At 49.6% G+C, this 20,068-nt stretch overlaps 2 protein-coding genes across 2 annotated transcripts in view; one reads left to right on the plus strand and one right to left on the minus strand.

The window, feature by feature from the left end:
* ABCG5 (ATP binding cassette subfamily G member 5) overlaps window positions 1–5,416 on the minus strand; it is a 38,202-nt gene extending 32,786 nt beyond the window's left edge. The window contains 2 exon segments of the mRNA XM_024753461.1: window positions 4,465–4,586; window positions 5,271–5,416. Coding sequence (XP_024609229.1) covers window positions 4,465–4,586; window positions 5,271–5,416 — 268 coding nt within the window.
* Window positions 5,417–5,795: 379 nt separating this feature from the next.
* The window catches only part of ABCG8 (ATP binding cassette subfamily G member 8), an 18,675-nt gene continuing 4,402 nt past the window's right edge, over window positions 5,796–20,068 (plus strand). Inside the window, exons 1-8 of the mRNA XM_024753550.1 lie at window positions 5,796–5,858; window positions 10,451–10,552; window positions 12,150–12,300; window positions 15,835–16,073; window positions 16,539–16,671; window positions 16,762–17,031; window positions 19,288–19,450; window positions 19,536–19,619. Of these exons, the coding sequence (XP_024609318.1) occupies window positions 5,796–5,858; window positions 10,451–10,552; window positions 12,150–12,300; window positions 15,835–16,073; window positions 16,539–16,671; window positions 16,762–17,031; window positions 19,288–19,450; window positions 19,536–19,619 (1,205 nt within the window). The remainder of the gene's footprint in view (window positions 5,859–10,450; window positions 10,553–12,149; window positions 12,301–15,834; window positions 16,074–16,538; window positions 16,672–16,761; window positions 17,032–19,287; window positions 19,451–19,535; window positions 19,620–20,068) is intronic.

A 20,068-nucleotide genomic window follows, 5' to 3' on the forward strand; every position in this document is an offset into this window, starting at 1 on the left:
AAAAAAAAAAAAAAAAAAAAAAAATAGAAAATAACAAGTGTTGGTTAGGATGCGGAAAAACTGGAACCTTTGTGCACTATTGCTGGGAATATAAAATAGTATAGCCACTGTGGAAAAGAGTATGGAGGTTCTAAATAAATTAAAAATAGAATTACCATATGATCCAGCAATTCCACTTCTGGATGTATACTCCAAAGAACTGAAAACAAGGTCTTGAAGGTCACAATAACTAAAATGTGGAAGCAATCAAAGTGTCCATTAATGGATGAATGGATAAGCAAACTATGTCTCTACATACAATGGAATATTACTCAGCCTTAAAAATGAAGGAAATTTTGCAATATGCTGCAACATGGGTGAACAATGAGGACATTATAAGTGAAATAAGCCAGTTAAAAAAGATAAATACTGTATGATTCCATGTATATGAGGTACTTGGAGTAGTCAAAATCATAAAAGCACAAAGTGTAATGGTGGTTGCCAGGGGCTGAGAAAATGACAGAAGGGGAGTTATTATTTAATAAGAATAGTTTCGGGACTTCCTTGGCGGCACAGTGGTTAAGAATCTGCCTACCAGTGCAGGGGACACGGGTTGGATCCCTGGCCCGGGAAGATCCCACATGCCGCAGGGCAGCTGAGCCCGTGCGCCACAACTACTGAGCCTGCGCTCTAGAGCCCACAAGCTAAAACTACTGAGCCCATACACCACAACTACTGAAGCCCGTGCACTCTAGGGCCCGCATGCTGCAACTACTGAAGCCCACGCGCCTACAGCCCATGCTCCACAACAAGAGAAGCCACTGCAATGAGAAGCCCATGTGCCGCAACAAAGAGTAGCCCCCGCTCACCACAACTAGAGAAAGCCCACACGCAGCAACAAGTATCCAATGCAGCCAAAAAAAAGAACGCTTTTAGTTTTACAAGATGAAAGGCTGTGGGGATGGATGGTGGTGATGGTTGCACAACTGCGTGAATGTACTTAATACCACTGAACTGTACAGTTTAAAACGGTTAAGAAGGTACACAAAAATATACTCAAAAAAGCTTAAAGCCTTAAACACAAGACAAGACACCATAAAACTCCTAGAAGAGAACACAAGTAAAACGTTCTCTGACATAAATCGCAGCAATGTTTTCTTAGGTCAGTCTCCCAAGGCAAAAGAAGTAAAAGCAAAAGTAAACAAATGGAGCCTCATCAAACTTATAAGCTTTTGCACAGCAAAGGAAACCATCAACAAAACAAAAAGACAACCTACAGACTAGGAGAGAATATTTGCAAATGATTCAACCAACAAGAGCTTAATTTCCAATATATACAAACAGCTCATACAGCTCAATATCAAAAAAAAAAAACAACAATCAAAAAATGGGCAGAAGACCTAAACAGACATTTCTCCAAAGAAGACAAACAGATGGCCAACAGGCACATGAAAAGATGCTCAACACGGCTGATTTTTAGAGAAATGCAAATCAGAACTACAATGAGGTATTGCCTCACGCCAGTCAGAATGGCCATCATTAAAAAGCCTACAAATAACAAATGCTGCAGAGGGTGCGGAGAAAGGAAACCCTCCGACACTGCTGATGGGAATGTAAATTGGTGCAACCACTATGGAAAACAGTATGGAGGTTCCTTAAAAAACTAAAAATAGACAACCTAAGTGTCCATCAACAGATGAATGGATAAAGATGTGATATATATAATATAAATATAAAAATACACACACACACACACACACACACACACACACACACACACACGACATAATGGAATATTACTCAGCCATAAAAAAGAGTGAAATAGGGCTTCCCTGGTGGCGCAGTGGTTGAGAGTCCGCCTGCCGATGAACTAAGTGAAGTAGGACAGAGAAAGACAAAAATCACACGATATCACATATGTGGAATCTAAAAGATGACACAAGTGAACTTATTTACAAAACAGAAACAGACTCACAGACATAGAAACAAACTTATGGTTTCCAAAGGGGAAAGGGGAAAGGGGGCAGGGAGAGGGATAAATTAGGAGTTTGGGATTAACAGATACACACCACTATATATAAAATAAACAACAAGGGGACTTCCCTGGTGGTCCAGTGGTTAAGACTCCACGCTTCCACTGCAGGGGGTACAGGGTTGAACCCTGATCGGCTAACTAAGACTCCGCATGCCTCATGGCGTGGCCAAAAAAAAATAATAAAGTAGATAAAATAAACAACAAGGACCTACTGTATAGCACAGGGAACTATATTCAGTATCTTATAATAACCTATAATGAAAAAGAATCTGAAAAAGAACATATATATAACTGAATCACTTTGCTGTACACTTGAAACATGTTATAAATAAACTATACTTCAATAAAAAATAAAAATAAATTAAATAGTTAAGATGGCAAATTTTACATTATGTATATTTTACCTCAATTAAAAAAAAAAAGGAAAAAAGGGTTAACGCCCTACAGGGCCATAAAACTGTGACCTTTGGGTTTATCCTCTCTAAATGGACAGAAATCACCTGTAACTAAATAGTCTTCTGCAAGGGAGCATGCAGCCTAGAGTCTAGGTCCTAAATGATCAAAAATAATGAGTCAAATAAAGTTACCTTCCCCTGGAGTGTTGGTTGACTGTAGGCAGGCTTGCGCTATGCAGACCATTCTCTAGTGAGACTTTGAACACCTAACTCATCTTTTGCCTCACTAGTAAAGACTTGATAAACAATACTGCTTTAGATGAGACACCAATGAAATCATGTTATTTTCTGAAAAACTAAGAGTAATTCATACAATTAATTCATTTGCTTAATCATTTATTCAGCAAATACTTATTAAGCACCAACGATGTGGCCAGCCCTCTCCTAACTGTTGAGGATACAGCAGGAAAAAAAAAAAAAGACCAAGCTCCCCTCAGGGAACTTGCAGTCTTACCTTGAATTCATGTTCAGTATAAAAGGATGGACAGTCATAAAAGCATGATAAGGTATCATCAGACACCAGCCCATGAGCCCCTAGAACAGGGGGCTCCACCCACTGTTCTGCTGAGATGTGCATGAAGATATACATTGGCCTGTGGGACACACTTCTGAGAAGTGGGTTCAATTCCTCGTTGTGCTGCATGCCACCCTTTTTTATCCTACACAAGGAAGGAAACAAGTGACACATTATTATAGGAATAACTCAGCTTTTCTTTTTAAAGAAGTATAATTATCAAAAGGAAAATCAGGATGACCCTGGATGTTATGGTATATGCATACAATTAGAAATGGTTTAAAAATTGTAAAAAGAAAATAAAAGGAGGGACTTCCCTGGCTGTCCAGTGGTTAGGACTGCCAAGGGCCCAGGTTCAATCCCTGATCAGGGAACTAAGATCCCGCAAGCCGCGTGGCGTAGCCAAAATAGGAAAAAAAAAAAAAAGGAAATCTAAGGGAAGTGTAACCATTCTTGCCAGTGGATTCCTTTTCATTTCATCTTCACAACACTACTGTTACCATCCAGCTGTCCCCCCACTGCAGCAGGGGAGTGGCTGTGGATTTAACTCCCCAGGTCGAAAGAGGCTAACCATGCTTAACTTTTATCACAGACTTATACTGCTCACCTCTATTAAAGAGAGCAATGCAAGTGAAGACTGGCAGGAAGTGGCAACAATTTGCAAGCAAGAACTCCATCAAGAGGCTCCTGGAAAGCCAATGTGTCCGAATCTTTCAACCTTAAAATATGCAGGATAACCTAGTGTAGTGGACCCTGTGATGTGCCACACAGATTCCCTCTTCAGGGCCAACGCACCCATCCCCCCATAGCTGTGCATCCACAGCTGTGACCTTCACAGGGCATTGCCCCAGCCTCAAGGGGCTGCCTCCCCGGAGGCTCCACCCTCCCCAGCAATGACTTGCTGATGCAGGGAAACAGGAGGGGAAGAATGAGGTGGGGAAAGGCACATAGATAGCCTCAGTGGAATCTGTGATATTTAACTCCTTTAAAAAAACAAAAAAGGATCTTAAGTAAATACGGTATAATGTTAAGATTTGATAAAGCAGAGGTTAAGACACGAACATTCCTTATTTACTCTCTATCTTGCCTGTGTGTTTGAAACACTTTTTAAAAGACCAATGAATATGGGGGATAAATGGGCATCTTTGTGCTTATTTAATTCCTTTTCCCATCTCCAGGCAGGAAAATTGTGTTTACTGAGCACCGCTATATGCCAGGCACTGTGTTAGGTGCTTTCCAAACTGAAATATGAATTAACTTACATGTTCGGCAGGACTTCGTTTTTTTCAAGGATCTTCCCAAAGATTACACGTTAGCACCAGGTTCTATTCACAGTCACACAGGTCATCAGATTTCATTCTAATATCAGACCTGTGGCCTCCTTGGTACAATGTGAACCTGTTTGCTCAATGTGGTGTTCAAATCAAGCCACAGGCTCTTTCGAGTCCTCGTGGAGGATTTAGGGGACCCCCCCAGCTTACCTGAGCTCCCCAAGATGCACATGATCTGCCCACTCTCGACGTACAAGGAGACATCCTTGAGGAGCTGCCTGGTCCACTTCTGTCGGCGAGACGCGATGTCCCACCAGGGCCCCACGCAGTGGCTTTAAAGGAAACCCCGTGAGGGAAAGGCAGCATGGGGCTCTGGAAGGGTCCAGGCCCTTGTCCCCCAGCACTGATCCCAGCTCTGCCCAGCCTGAGTTGTCTCTGGACAGGCTCCTAAGTGTGTTTTAGCCTCAGTGTCCTCCTCTGTAGACCCTGGCAGGTAGTGACAGAAGATCATCTCTATAAAGCACCTGTCCAGCAGCTGCTCTGAATACCAGCTCTCTCTGGCTGGCTGGCATATGGCAAACAGGACACTGTTGATTCGTTCGGTTGACCCTGCGTTCCTTCACCCGGTTTCATTACACCTCATGCTCCCAGCACCCCCATTCCCCAAGCGCTCGCCATCCAAATAGGGAAGGCCATCGACAAGGGAGACACGGGGGGAAGGGGCATAAAGCAGGGAAAGGGGGCAGAGCACAGCTGCTGCGTCTGTCATTTGTCATAGCTTCCAGTCCTGCTGTGGGCAGAGGGGCCGTTCACCATGGCCCCTCACTTCCCTCTGGCAGCCCTTCCCCTCTCCTCTCTCCACCTCCATCCACTAGAGAAGGAGCCCAAGCCTCCATGCATGCCCCCCCTTAGTGAGGAAAGCCAGCAGAGGGCAGGCAGGCCCACTCACCTCAGGCCATGCCTGTCCCTGACCACAGCTCAAAGCTCCCAGCAGATGAAAGAGGCACTGGCCTTACCTGACACTGTAGGAGGCATGGAGAATGCCCAGGTTGTGTCGAGGCTTAGAAGCAGCTGCAGGAACCTCCTCTAGGGAGCATTGAGAGCTTCTGTTTACCTGGAGTTCCGAGGACCCCGCAGGGGTCAAAAAGTGGAGTTCACTCATGGCCAACGGGCCGCAGAGACAGGGGAATTTTCTCGCCTGACCCTCCCTGGGGCGGCCTCAGCCGAGGAGCCAGAGACAGACAGTCCCGCCTGCCCCTCACCTGGCCCTGGAGCCCCTCCTCAGGCCTTCCCAGTGGCGGGCCTGGGGTTTGGCCGTGGATGCCATTATCTGATGTACCTTTAGCCAGAGTGTGTCTGCGTGTTATCTCGGCAGCGGGCAGAGCACACAGCCCGTGTTTGTGGCAGGGCTGACCAGAGAGGAATGCTGGGAGCCAGACCAGAGGTTGCCTAGCTCTGGGAGACAGAGAACGTTGGCCCTGGCCGGCAGTGGTTAAGTCCAAAGGAAGCTGCAGAGACAGGCGCAAACACCACTGGGCCCCATGGCTGAGGAGGCTCCACAGGAGACAGGGCTGGGGGACAGGGCTGCTCCCCAGAATGACTCGGTGAGTGATGGGGAGTCACCACAGTCCTGGTGGGAGAGGGGCGCATTGGACCTTTCTCTCCCTCAGGAACTTTCAGTCCTAACTCACCAGCAGGACCACAAGCAGAGCGAGGACGTGACAGCAGGACTCCAGTTCCTGGGCATCAGAGGGCTGAGGGGAGCGGACTCAGGGGCCAGGGGTTGGTGGGGGGCCTCTGAGGTCACTTCCTGTCCTAAGACGTGCTCCTACAGGGAAATGATGTTCTTGTTTGCGACCTGAGCTGATCTGGCTGCTTTCCAAATGAGGCTCCATCACGGAAATGCACTCACACCTCCTGGGGATGTTGCAGTGTCTCCTCTGTCCGTGTGGCTGTCAAGATCAGAGCCTCAGTGGCAGCAAACTGATGAGACAGGATGGCAGAGGACTCTGTGGGAACATCAGAACTTATGCTCCAAATACAGCAGGTGGTCGTAAGATCCCAGAGAGAGCTGGAAGGAATACACGACACGAGGGGGCCAAGAGGTACAGGGTCTCCGCCATCATTTTACACAAGAAATGTTTGCCTGAAAAATGCCCTTTGACTGAAGTCAGGATGTGGGTGGGGTTTGAAGCAAGAAATGAAATCAGAAGACAGAAAGGAAGCAGATGCCCACCCTCCACGCCCACCTCATGCCACTGTCCCATCTGTCTTCTCTGGCTATGAGTGGGCTGAGGGGTGGGGACAGAAAGACACGAAGGGCTGAGGGCTCCACACCACAGGAAGGGCCACAGGCCACCTGGACTGGCCTTGAGTGGCTAGGACCTGACTTCAGCCAGGGCTCAGGAACCCACCACTCCCAGTCAGCTCTGCAGCCACAGCAGGTGACCAGCTGTGTTCTGGGAATACCCCACAGGGCCGACTCCTGCCAGGAAAGGATTCCTAGGAGCCGTGACTGCAGTGCTTGCTCTCAGCCTGAACAGGAGACAAAGTGCCCCGTGGCTTTGGGGACACTTCTAGAAGGTCTGACAATTCAGCCACCACCGCTTGGGATGCAAAGAACTGCCCGAATCTGACATCCAGGAGTGTGTGTAGGCCCTGCCATTTCCAATTGCCTTTTCTCCACTCCCGTTATTCAAGGTGCCAAGTGACTGTTTGCCCCTAACCTTTATGGAGCCTGGAACAAGAGGCTGAGGGCTATGTACCCTATGTCTAGATATTTAAAAGTTATCAGTCAAGTTAAAAGCTATTAAATAAAATAGTTTTTATCCCCTTAGCTTGACATACCTTCTTCACAATGTGGAAGGCCAGGTGTAAATTGAAAAATTCTAGGATTTGTGGCTTCCAGCCCAAGCCACAGCCTGTCTCCCTTACCTGCCCATACCCAACGCTACACATGACTACACACACCCCTACGTGGTCGCCCCATCCTGCCCACCCGCATTCCATCCATACCCTCCACAAACAAATGCCCCTCTGGCCTGGGGTGCCCAGGAGGATAGGCCTGGGACGAAGTGCATGCAGCCCTGGGAGTGGGCTTGTGGCCACCTGCACAGGGAATTCTGGGGTCGTAGGTATGCAGAGTGGCAGGTGCCCTGGCCTACAGGCTCCTCAGTCTGTGGGCAAAAGCCTGGCTAGAGGAGGACAAGAGGGACCCAGGCCTCAGTGTAGAGTCCGCAGTATGACACTACTTTTCCAGGGCACGGGTTCCTCATCGTAGAGCGAGGAACTTGGGTTCTGCGCTCCCCAAGTTTCCTTCTCCTCTATGCTTCTGACTCAGGAATCTGATCAGAAGTTAATACAAGGAGAAATTACAATGTAGCCCAGCAGCAGCCGAGCTGGTTACCTACAAATAAACCTGCTTTTGCTTTTTTGGGTGTCACCTGTCAGAAATTCAAGTGATGTTCTGACAGTCATACTGATTAAGATGTCAGCTGAACAGATATTTAAGCATTTGAAAAATACAGAGAGTTTGTCAAAACCTCAGGAAGCCTCTAACAAATCCTTCCTGGGAGCCAAGGAAAATATTTCAAAATGGAACAGAGGTGGTCCCCAGCCTAGCCATGAATTCTCTTCTTCTGAAAGTTGAGCCGTCTACACAGCTCTGGATGGCACAGGCCCTTGACGGTGACTGGGGGCCCTGGCTGGCCTGTGCCTGCCGACTTAGCCCAGGAGCAGGGAGCATGCACCTCTCTCCTTCCTTTCATCTGTCTTCCCATCTGACACCTCTTTCCCTAAGGCCCCAGCACCCTCCACCTCCTCCAAGCTCCCACCTGGAGAGTGGAAGCCTCTAGGCTTAAGGTCACCGCCACACACGGCTCCAGATTCCAAAGTGTCCAGCCCTCCTTTCTCAGCAGCACCTCCACCTCCAAATCTAACCTGGGGAGATTCTGGCCCAGCTGTTTGTTGCAGAAGCAAATTCTGAGCTAACTCATACCTTCTACAATTGACTAATGTTCCTCCTGCAGATATTTACCTTTTAAGAACAAACAAGCAGGATGCATGTTAGCCCAAATGAGTCTCTCAGCAATGGACAGACTTTCTGATGGTTTAACCAAATACAATAGGAAAACTAGGCAGTGGGAATGCCTGTTGTGCAGGTGGTGACTGAGGGGCAGGGCTGCAGGGCCGACCCGCTGGAATCCAGAGCTGCCCATGACCTCTCCACCAGCTTCATTCTCCATCTCTGAGGGCGTGACCCTCTCGCCTCCTGCAGCTGGGGGTCGAGGTGAGAGCAGAACTCTGGACTTCTCCTCACGGACACACTCTCTCAACTTGACAACATATTTTGAAATATTTCAGACAAAGCAGTTTAAAGAATGGTGAACTAGGGCTTCCCTGGTGGCGCAGTGATTGAGAGTCCGCCTGCCGATGCAGGGGACACAGGTTCGTGCCCCGGTCCGGGAAGATCCCACATGCCGCGGAGCGGCTGGACCCGTGAGCCATGGCCGCTGAGCCTGCGCGTCCGGAGCCTGTGCTCCGCAATGGGAGAGGCCACAACAGTGAGAGGCTCATGTACAGCCAAAAAACAAAAACAAGAATGGTGAACTCCCATACCCATCACAAATTACCAATAGCTTTGAAGCCCATCCACTCCCCCTGCCCACCATGGACCTTTCACTCCTGTAACCCTTCCTATACCCCAAAAACAGTCCTTCTGCTGACTTAGCTGTTGATCTTTCCTATGTTTTTCTATATAATATATGATCTTTACTGTACTAGTTTAAACATTAAACAAGGTAAGTAGCTATGGTCTGCTGTTTCCACACTCTCCCAGAACTCTGGGGGTACTCACAGTGAGCCTGCAGCAGACTGTCCCCCGGATTTACTTCCCTCCACTTCCATTGGTCTCAATGTCCTTTTTAAAGACATTTTACCTCCAACATTGCAGGGATGCTGTGACAAAGACTGCTGGATGTTATTTTCACAGAAGTCACAAGCCATGTTGTTTCCACATAAAGCACACACGGACGCTGTGGAGACAGTGAAAATATAGCCTGATTGGGTGCTCAAGGTCAGCCTGCCTCTACGTCTGCCTGTCTTGCTCCATCCTCATCACCTGTCTCATCCACTGAAATCTAAGCTTCTCAAAGACTGTCCTTTTCACAGTCACACCCCAAACTCAAGACTAAAGCATGATGTGGGCCCCCATAGGTATTTGTTGGATGCTTGATTGATTGGTTGAAGGAACACATCAGTGGGGGGAATGGCAGCTCTGAGGGGAGATCGGAATCAACAGGGACTTGTTATCAACAGGAACTTATTAATGAATGTGTACTTTCCCCTGCACTACTGCAATGAAAGAAAAATTGAATATGTTAAAAAAAATAACAGAAATCTTATGAGGCAGGTTCTTCCTGGCTTGAGCCTCAGTGATTTAAATGATTGAATTGATAAAACAGAAGGAACTCAGATCTGCCAATGGTTAATATCATTCGAAGCTATCAGCTGATACCATGAAGCACTGATTTGTTTGATGTACATTCAAATAAAGCAGCACTCCAAAAACAGCAACAAGATGGTGAAGAGGAGGAGGATGACAACGATGGTGATGACAGGGACCTCCTCTAAAATCTCCCAACAGCATTTTGAAGAGCTTTGTTGTGAAAAATCCTTACCAAGATAAGATGCAAGTCCTCTAATGGTAGTGTCTTCACAAGTACTGAGCACTAGCTTGTTGACAGCGGTCTTCCTCTCACATGCTGGGTATGGAAAGTCTGTTTGGCGTCAGGAGATACTAAGCCAGATGCAGGGAAGAGAAAGTTAAAGGCCAGCCCCCAGCCCAGGTCTTCTCTGAGCACAGAGGCTCACAAAGCTCTCTCCAGTCCAGGGTCTGGGTCTCTTAAAGAGAGATCTGCGTTCAGCTTCCAGCAGCCTGTGGTTGAGCTTCTCTGGGGCCAGAGGCTGTGCTGGAGGGAAGCCCCAAAGCTCTCTCTGCAGGGAAGCGGAGCCCTGCCCTCATGGATGCTCCTGTTTTCTCAGAGCCCTTGGGTTCCTCCTGCAAATCCATCTCTTGTCCACTCGGGATCTCACCCACGCTAGCTCCTGCTCTCAACTCTCTGGGTCTCCTCTCTCTGTTTTCTCCTATGTCCTCCTCCTTCTGAAGGAGCCCCTCACCTGTCATGTCTCCCGGCAGGGCCTCCAGGACAGCGTGTTCTCCTCTGAAAGTGACAACAGCCTGTACTTCACCTCCAGTGGCCAGTCCAATACCTTGGAGGTCCGAGATCTCAGCTACCAGGTAGAGGCACACCTGAGTGCAGGTGGGAGGAGCAGGCAGGGAGGGCCAAACAATTCCCCAAGTGGAAGGGAAGGGTGAACCCAGCTGGGGGTCCTCTGCCCTAAGGACGGAGTCCAGGCCACAGTGATACCTCACGTTTTGGCTACAAGCACCACGGAGGCGTCCGTCCACTACACATATTGGAGCTGGAGGTTGACAGACATGAAAAAGAGAATGAGACCTTTGTTAAAACATAAAGCCAACCATGTGAACCCATGGGAAAAAAATCTCTAAAACTCATTTTTAACTTTATATTTTGAAATAATTTTAGACTTTTGAAAAAGTTGCAAAAATAGTGCAGAGTTCCCATATACACTTTGCCCACCCTCCCCTAATTTTAACATCTTGCTTACCCATAGCACAGTGATCAAAACTAAGAAATTAACCATGATATAATACGATTAACCAAACTACAGACTTTATTCAGATCTCATCAGTTTTACATACATATATATACACATATGTGTGTGTGTGTGTGTGTGTGTGTATATATATATATATTTTTTCTTTTTGTAAAATGTACTTCCCTGGAGCTAATAAAATATCAAAGTGCAAGGACTGCTGCCCTTTGAGAGGCTGTCAGGAATCTCCTGGTCAGATTCTAGGACCCGTATTTCCCACGCCTCCCCAGGGCCAGATACGAGGTGGCCCAGGCAGAACATGCTGAGACCTGGGATGGTAAACCTCAGAGGCCCAAGTCTGGCTTCCTGGGGAAGTGAGTTAGAACAAGCTGACAAGCCCCACCATAACCTTTCTCTGCTCTGCCACTTACTAGCTGTGTGAACTTGAGCAAGCTACTTCACTGCTCTGAGCCTCATCTGTAAACAGGGATTATAACAGTACATACGTTATAGTAGGTTTGCAATGAGGACTGAATGATAATGGATATAATAAGCAGATGAATACAATGCCTTGCACACAGTAAATGCCCGGTAAGTTATTAGTAAATTACTATTAAATAAAAACATTGTTTGGCTCCACATTGTGTTTTTTTTTTAATTTTTTTATGTTGTGTATTTTTTTTTTAGGCTGCATTGGGTCTTCGTTGCTGCGTGCGGGCTTTCTCTAGTTGTGGCGAGCAGGGGCTACTCTTTGTTGTGGTGTGCGGGCTTCTCACTGCGGTGGCTTTTCTCGTTGCAGCGCATGGGCTCTAGGTGTGTGGGCTTCAGTAGTTGTGGCTTGTGGGCTCTAGAATGCAGGCTCAGTAGTTGTGGCTCACGGGCTTTGCTGCTCTGCGGCATGTGGGATCTTCCCGGACCAGGGATCGAACCCATGTCCCCTGCACTGGCAGGAGGATTCTTAACCACTGGGCCACCAAGGAAGTCCCTCCATGTTTGTATTTATTTCTGTTCTGCTATTACACATGCTTCCCAAGTCTTCTCTTCAGACTTGGAAATGGCAGCTTCAGGTTCCCAGCATGGTGGGGTCCACCTCCATGTTTGGTAGAACCTGAGTGGGGGACCCCTCAGTCCTATTTTGTATCAGCAGGAGGATGTCTCCTGGAGGGAGCTGAACAGAAGTGAAGCTCTCTGAGGAACCTTTTCATGTCTCCCCACAGGTGGACATAGCCTCCCAGGTGCCTTGGTTTAAGCAGCTGTCTCACTTCAGGATGCCCTGGACATCTCACAAGGACTCTTGTGAGCTAGGCATTCAGAATCTGAGCTTCAAAGTGAGGAGTGGACAGATGCTGGCCGTCATAGGGAGCTCAGGTACCAATAAGGGCAAATAGCTGGGCAATGGGTTCTCTCTCTCCTGGGATGCAGAGTGGTCCCTCAAACAAACAGATGCTCTTTACAGAACGCTTTGCTGACCAGCAGAATAATATAGCAGAGTGATAAGAGCACAAGTTCTGGGTCTGACAGCTGGGTTCAAATCTCAGCTCCTCCATTTACTTGCTCTCAGGCAGTCACTGCCCTTATGAATCATGAGTGGGCCTCTTACAGCTACAGTCAGAGTTTTGGTCCTTCATTAATATCAAGGTAAGGCCTTTCCAAAAGCATCATGCACCTTTGGAATTGAATATTCTTTCCAGGGTACTCCTCCACCACAGGAAGTACTCATTGATTGCTCCCCCTGAATCAGATTCCTGTTTTGGTCAAACAGTGGGTAGGCACAGCCCCTGCCACAATTCACTTCTCAGATACCCCAAGTCTTAGCTCAACCTTCAACCATCTGCAAAGATCCAGATTTTTAGAGTGCTTCAAAAAGTCACTTCTGGGCTTCCCTGGTGGCGCAGTGGTTGAGAGTCCGCCTGCCGATTCAGGGGACACGGGTTCGTGCCCCAGTCCAGGAAGATCCCACATGCCGCGGAGCAGCTAGGCCCGTGAGCCATGGCCGCTGAGCCTGCGCGTCCGGAGCCTGTGCTCCACAGCGGGAGAGGCCACAACAGTGAGAGGCCTGTGTACCGAAAAAAAAAAAAAAAGTCACTTCTGGAGGCCAAACTTAAAAGTGTAGAATGCCAGAACTGGAAGGGGGCTTGGAGAACAGAGTTCATTCCCTTCCACTATATTCTATCTTTCTTTCTCCTGACCAGCCTGGAAGCATCTTTAGAGGAGGGTTTTCAAACTACCTAGTTCTCAATATTGCTAGAGTATCTTTCTACCCCATACCACTCCCCCTTCATCTGACAGATGAGAAGACCAAAGTTTAGAAAAAAGGAATGATGTCTAAGGACATACATTTAATGCAGAGCAAGAACTAGAACTCTGGTCTCCTGGTTCTCAGATGGTGAAACAAATCCAACTGATTAAATTTTAAAGATCTTACTGACTTTATTCAACGAGTCATGAATTGGGCAGCAATCCAACTGGCAGACAGAAAGTAGCACTGGAGAGCTGTACAAAATGAAAGACTTTTATAGGCAGAAGGAGGGAGGACAAGGAAGTTATTCTAGCAAAGGGCTGATTGTTTTAGGCAAGGTCACCTTCCTTTGGGGGACAGTAGGGGTCTATCAGTGCTTACCAGGTAATGTCAGATGGGCTGGTTTAAGATTCCACTCCCGGGAGAGATTGAAACTGTAATTAAGTTAGGTATTAAGTCTCAGTCCGGTGGTGTGGGGCTTAGGACACGTGACTCCATTTGGGGTTTGCTGTTTCTTTCTTTCTTTCTTTTTAAACACAGATCAAGGCATTTCTCCCTTACACAGTGTTAGAGGGAGCACTTTATACCTTTCAATTAATCATTTCCAGAAGTAGAGATTACTCAACTTTTTGAACATTTTAGTATCTAGTCTTCTGATGCGGAAAAGTTCTGTTTATTGTCTAACCGAAGATCAAATGCGACGATGTGTGCAAATGCACTTTGTAACTGAAACAACTCCCACAAATCAAGTCCTGCCAACTTCTGGTCCTGCCCCTGCAATTCGGATCTAAACAAGAAAAATGTGGAAACTTCACAGGCCAATTTTGTTTTTGTCTGTAACACCTGGTGGCTTTTCTGGTTATACCTGCTTTTTCTCACGAACTGAGAGTCGAGGAGGCATATGGGCCTCACCAGGCACTTCCACAAAGCTGAGAGTCCTGATTGTTAATCCTGGCCACACACAGTCCTGCAGCTGTTAGCAACCCTGATTTGCGGCTGAAGAGAAGGGAAGTCGGGAGAGGCCAAGCGGGAATCACACTGAGCATCGCCAGAACTTCCGACTCTAGGCTCAGTGTTGTTTAGCTGCAGGTTTACTTGGCTGAAGTTATTTAAATGATTTCTTAGAAAGGTTTACCAATTACACCACCTGTGATCTATGCTCCGCTCACCAAAATTATAACAGTAAAGTGAAATTAATTAAAACAGCCCCCCCCAGGCATTTTAGCTTCTTCTATAGAATCAGCAGTAGTGCCAAAGGTGAATTAATTTACTGATTTGGAGATTCCAGCCATTTTATAAGGGTCTTGAATGCCTGTGGGTGTTTTCTCCTGGTTCACGGAGGATCTCCCCAAATATACTTGGCAACCTCCCCTGGAAAGGCTGCCCACACCTCCCACGGTTTTGTTTAGGAAATGTAGTCACCCTGCTCCCTGACTGGGAATCCCAAGGTCCCTGTAAATGTTAGCAAAGTCCCCTGCGCTCTCAGAGCCTGGATCCTACAATGTCCGAGGCTGAGCTGGGAGCAGGGCCAGAGCCCTGCCCTCTGGTTTCTCTCCTGGCTATTTTGTGCCACCTAAGTTCTCAGGGACCTTGAATGAGGTACACCCAGGAGGCAGTGTACAGGTCCCCTTCTACCCTGAGAACCTCCGGTAGGTAAGCAGCCGGATCACCGGGAAGGCCTCTGGAACTTTGTTTGTTGCACTGGGGGCAGGGGGCTGCCTGCGGAAGGCCTGGACTTGTGGTAAGGAAGCGCTGTTACACTGTGTATTGGAGTTTTCCCTGTTTAAAACTACTTGAAAAATTCACCCTCCAAAAGGAGTCTGCAATAAGGAAACCAAAACCCCACCTGAGGGAATTGGACTGAGCTATTCCCAGCACTTTGCAAGAAGGCCTTCTCAGAGCCTGAACCCTATTTGCATTTACAGTTCAAATGGCTGCCAAAGAAAGAGTCTCATGGAATCTCATGGAAGCTGATCCAATCTGACACTTACTTCCCCAAATTGATAGCAATCGCTATGTCATTCAAAAGTGGATGGTGTTAATTTGCGTGTCATGGATCCTTTTTTTTTTAAGAGTGGAAGGTACTACTGAGAAAAATGAGTGCAGAGGGTGTAGAGAAATTCAGAACCCATATGCACACTGTACTGTAGTTTTAAAATCATTTCCGCATTTATTACTTCTCTGTTTTTCTCCCTTCCTGAAAATGCGTTCCAATTTTGCATTTTTAAAAGACACCCTATTAATTCTCCAAAATTAGTTCTTCCCACAATGCCAGCTTCTGAGCCAAATGATGTTTGAATGATGAAATGTTGCCGGCATGTTTGCCAGGCAAAAATAGTTAAGCTTCCCAGTGCAATTAACACCAGCCTTGCTTGGAGTGGGGGGGGTCGGGGGGGCATCGCTCCAGGCATAGGCAGTCATGCGGCAACTAGGACTCCAGCCTTCTGTCACGCAGCCACAGGCCGACGTGGCCTGAACACCCCGCATCCCCCAGGATGCTCAAGTTGGCTGCCCCAGGCAGGTCTGAGAGCTGTGCCACCTTCCCTGAGGGCTGGTTACATCTGCAAGGACAGAGCAGTCTGGAGAGCGCACAGGCAGCAGTGGCTTCCAGGCTGGCCCCCGCAGAAGCTCCGCTCTCAGGGATACTCCTGGTGGCTTCTCAGGCTGTGGGAGAGCCTCTTTGCTGGATGTGATCACCGGGCGAGGCCACGGCGGCAAGATTAAGTCAGGCCAAATCTGGATCAACGGGCAGCACAGCACGCCCCAGCTGGTCAGGAAGTGCGTGGCCCACGTGCGCCAGCACGATCAGCTGCTCCCCAACTTGACCGTCCGCGAGACCCTGGCTTTTGTTGCCCAGCTGCGCCTGCCCAGAGACTTCTCCCAGGCCCAGCGTGACAAAAGGGTAACTAACAGACCCCAGTGATCCCCAAAGAGCCAAAACACCCTTCCCCTCCCCGTCCCTCACTTCCTGCCTCAGGGTCCGGCCACAGGTCAAGTTTGAGCAACCCAGCTCACCATCTGTCCGTCCGAAAACGTCCACCGTGCGCTCAGCCCTGCCCCTCCATCCCCCGTTTTCCTTTAAAGTCCCATCTCAGCCCCAAATGTGTAATGAATATTTGCTCACTTGTTTTCCGGTTCTCCGTGCGGGCAGAAAGCCAGGGCATGGCCACGTTCCCAGTAAGAGGTACCGTGCTCGGCACGTGGGAGCTGCTCTGGATGTGTGGAAAGAATCAGGGAACAAACGTTGAATCGGGGAAATGAAGGCTGGCGCCGTAAACCCAGGCGTCTTTCCACTGTGGGTCGCCACAGGCCAGGCTGCGAGCAGGCCGGCGCAGCCCTCCTAAATCCGCAGGCCCCTGCCTCCCAGGTGGACTACGTGATCGCGGAGCTGCGGCTGCGCCAATGCGCCAACACGCTCACGGGCAACTCCTACGTGCGGGGCGTGTCCGGGGGCGAGCGGCGCAGAGTCAGCATCGCAGTGCAGCTGCTGTGGAACCCAGGTGAGGCAGGAAGGGCGTGCACCGCCCGCCTGGCTTAATCCGGTCCAGCCGGAGCCCTGCGCCTTAACCAGGCTTCTCTTTGTTGGGAAGGAATCCTCATCCTGGATGAACCCACCTCTGGGCTCGACAGCTTCACGGCCCACAACCTGGTGAAAACCCTGTCCAGGCTGGCCAAAGGCAACAGGCTGGTGCTCATCTCCATCCACCAGCCTCGCTCCGATATCTTCAGGCTGTTTGATTTGGTCCTCCTGATGACGTCTGGCACCACCCTCTACTTGGGGGCAGCCCAGCACATAGTCCAGTATTTCACGGCAGCCGGCCACCCCTGTCCCCGTTACAGCAACCCTGCCGACTACTATGGTGAGCCAGCCAGGCCAGAGGCAAAGAACAGGGCTCCCCTACACCCCGAACCCCGCCAGGAGAGAAACTCTCAGAAGCTTCAGGAGAACAGGACCGAGCATGGAGACAGGGGGGCAGATGGGGTGTATTACAGGCTTCAGTTTGCCAAGCATCAAATGCTAGGAATGGCGGCCTGAAGAAAGCAGCTTCTGACATAGCCACCCTTGTGTGCATGACAGATAAGAACCTTCTGAGAGCTCCAAACCGGAGGAGATATAATCCAAGAGAGTTTGGATCCATTTCTGGAACTGTGGTCTTCATTCAGATTCTGTAGGGAAACGGGATATTAGAGGTCGGAAACCACCAGGAAATCTCAAAGCCGTGCCCTGGTTCCCCCACAAAGGCAGGGAGCCCAGAGGCTCTGGGTGGTAGAGGGGGACCCAGGGCCCAGGCCAGCTCAGGGCTTTTTGGTGGTCTTGGCCAATGAATCTCTAGGTATGAAAATTGCGGTCAGCACCAGAGATGCCTTTCTGCTTGGGGTCCTGAGGCCTCAGCGTATGGCCCTCAATTCTTGTGGGGACAGTTGCCTTTCCAGGTGCCCACCCTGAAAGCAGGTGCCTGGATCCTGAGTGCTGAGGAATGCTGTGGCTGCTGGACAGGCTGCGTGGTTGTACCAGGGCTGGGGAAGCAGCAGCTGTGGCTTGTCCCAAACATAGGTCACCTGGAGCCCAGCCTTCCTCCCAGGATGGCCTGGTGTAGCAAGGGCCTCCCCAGTAAACATGATGACAAGGACCAGCTCCTTGAGGGCAGACACTGTGCCCACAGGTGCCAAGCACCAGAGGGTGTCCCTTTGACCCTCACAGCCCTGCCAGGCCACGGTCATCTTCGTCCTTAAAGATGAGAAAACTGGAGTCCTTATAGTCAGGTGGCAGAACTGGGCCTCCCACCTCCCAGCCCAGCCCCTCCCAGACTCCAGGCCCTGCTGCCCACACCTTTCTCCCGGCATCTACCCTCCAACTCTCCCCTAGGAGGACAGGCCACTCTCTCTGGCCCACCAGCCCTCGCCCTCTGCACTCACTGCCGCTGTGTGAACTCACCTAGAGGTCACCCTCCCTCTCTGTGCCCACGTGCCAGTTTGGCTTCCTGCCAGTGTGTCATCCTCTGGCCGGTCACCCCCAGATAAGGGGGTAGATGGCACCTGCCAGCCTGGCCATTGGGAACAATATGCTGTAGCCCTAGAGAGAAGTTGCCAGAAGTCAGGTGCCCAGATCTGAAAAAACAAATTTTCTTTTTCTTAATTTTATATTATTATCATTTTTGGGTGGCGGGGGGAGCTCTTGCCCACAAACCCCGGGGCAGATGGCCCTCACGGATCCGGACCGCACGGTCTGGCAGAGAATCTGGCGTTTGAAGCTAGGGCCCCACACACTGAAGGGACCTTTCATGGTTTACAAGGCCTCTCTGAGACGTTATCCCGCCTTGAGATGTGTCATGAAAATGGGAGGAGGGAAGGGGCAGAGAGGTTAAGAGGCATCCCCTGCCCAAGGGAGGGATGGAGGGAGGAGAGGCCTAGGAAGGCCCTGGCTGTGACTGGCGGGTGTGCCCTTCTGGCATTTCAGGGGCCCCGGGAGAGGAGGGCTGTGGTCTGGGGCTACCAGGTGCTGCCAGTGGGGGTGACATGGAGGTGCGTGCGGCCCAGCCTGTTCTCCAGCTGGTCGTGCTGGCTCCCTCCTCCCGGGGCACTGAGAATTATACTTAATATCTGGCCAGACCCTGGCACCCTCCAGCCAAAACATTCTTCCCTTTTGGGCAGGCTGCTTGGGAAGCCAAAATGACTAATTCACATTGAGAACTAGAGCTGCCGGGAGCCAGACTGCTCAGCCTCCCGTGGCCGGCCCGCCTTCTCCCTGTGGTGGGCACGCCCGGGAGGCTGAGTCCTCATCACAGGCTTCTTGGACGGCTGGAGTTAGAGCCAGGGCATAACTGTGCTGTGGCCTTGGGCTCCAAAAGCCCAAAGCCTCCTTCTCTGTCCTGGGGATGTCCCCATAATAAGCCTGCTTGGTGGGACCAGTGCCAGTGTTCACTGGCCCTTCTCCCGAGGAAGGCTCTCTGTAGACATCGGGGACAGTCCTGGGCATCTCTCTGCCTCTCTCTGCTCTGACTGTCACTTCATGGTCCACTCTCAGAAGGTGGGGATCATGTCCCGGGGGCCCCGGGGGCTGACCAGTGTCATGGGCTGTGAGCACCTGCGGGGCCCGGGTCGCCCTCTGCTTACAGTGGGCTGGACCAGCATCGACAGGCGAAGCCAGGAGCAGGAAGTGGCCACCAGGGAGAAGGCTCAGTCCCTTGCAGCCTTGTTTCAAGAAAGAATACGTGGATTCGATGACTTTCTGTGGACAGTGGAGTCAAGGGAGCAGGGTGTGGGCACTTACGTGCAGAGGTAAGGCAGCCAGGTGGCCCTGCGTGTAGAGCGCCCTGCAAAAGGTGGCCCCCAAGCCCCCATGACACTCTCCGTCTCCTGACAGCCCGGCTTCCCCGAGGGACACCAACCCCTTACAGCCTCCCACTAAGCTGCCTGGCCCCCTACAGCAGTTTGACACGCTGATCCAGTAATTGCCATTTCATCACACACACACACACACACACACACACACACACACACACACTCCCCAAAAGTCTTTGTTGTATCAAATTAAGCCCTTTGGACCTAAAATGAATTTGAAAGAGGAATTTGAATTTGAAGAGGCAGAATCATTTGAGAAAACCCAGCACCAGCCCTCCATGTGCTACAGAGTATTCCTCTTACTTTGATTATTTAAACAAAATCAAAATTTCCTTGATAGCCAGATGCTCGTAGAAATCACCCAGAATGACTATGAAAAATTCAGTTGATACAGGAGACCCTCAAGTAGAAAGGGAAGGTTCCTTGATCCACCGGCCCTCAGAGAAAACCAGACCTGAGTGTTTGGTGTGAGTCTAAGATGTTTCCGTGCACATAACCATTTTAATACATAAATGGGATCATACGTGTTGTTCCATAACCTTCTTCCCACCCCCC

This window comes from Neophocaena asiaeorientalis, unplaced genomic scaffold, assembly GCF_003031525.2.
Source record: "Neophocaena asiaeorientalis asiaeorientalis breed wild unplaced genomic scaffold, Neophocaena_asiaeorientalis_V1.1 scaffold171, whole genome shotgun sequence".
Taxonomy (NCBI): Eukaryota; Metazoa; Chordata; class Mammalia; order Artiodactyla; family Phocoenidae; genus Neophocaena; species Neophocaena asiaeorientalis.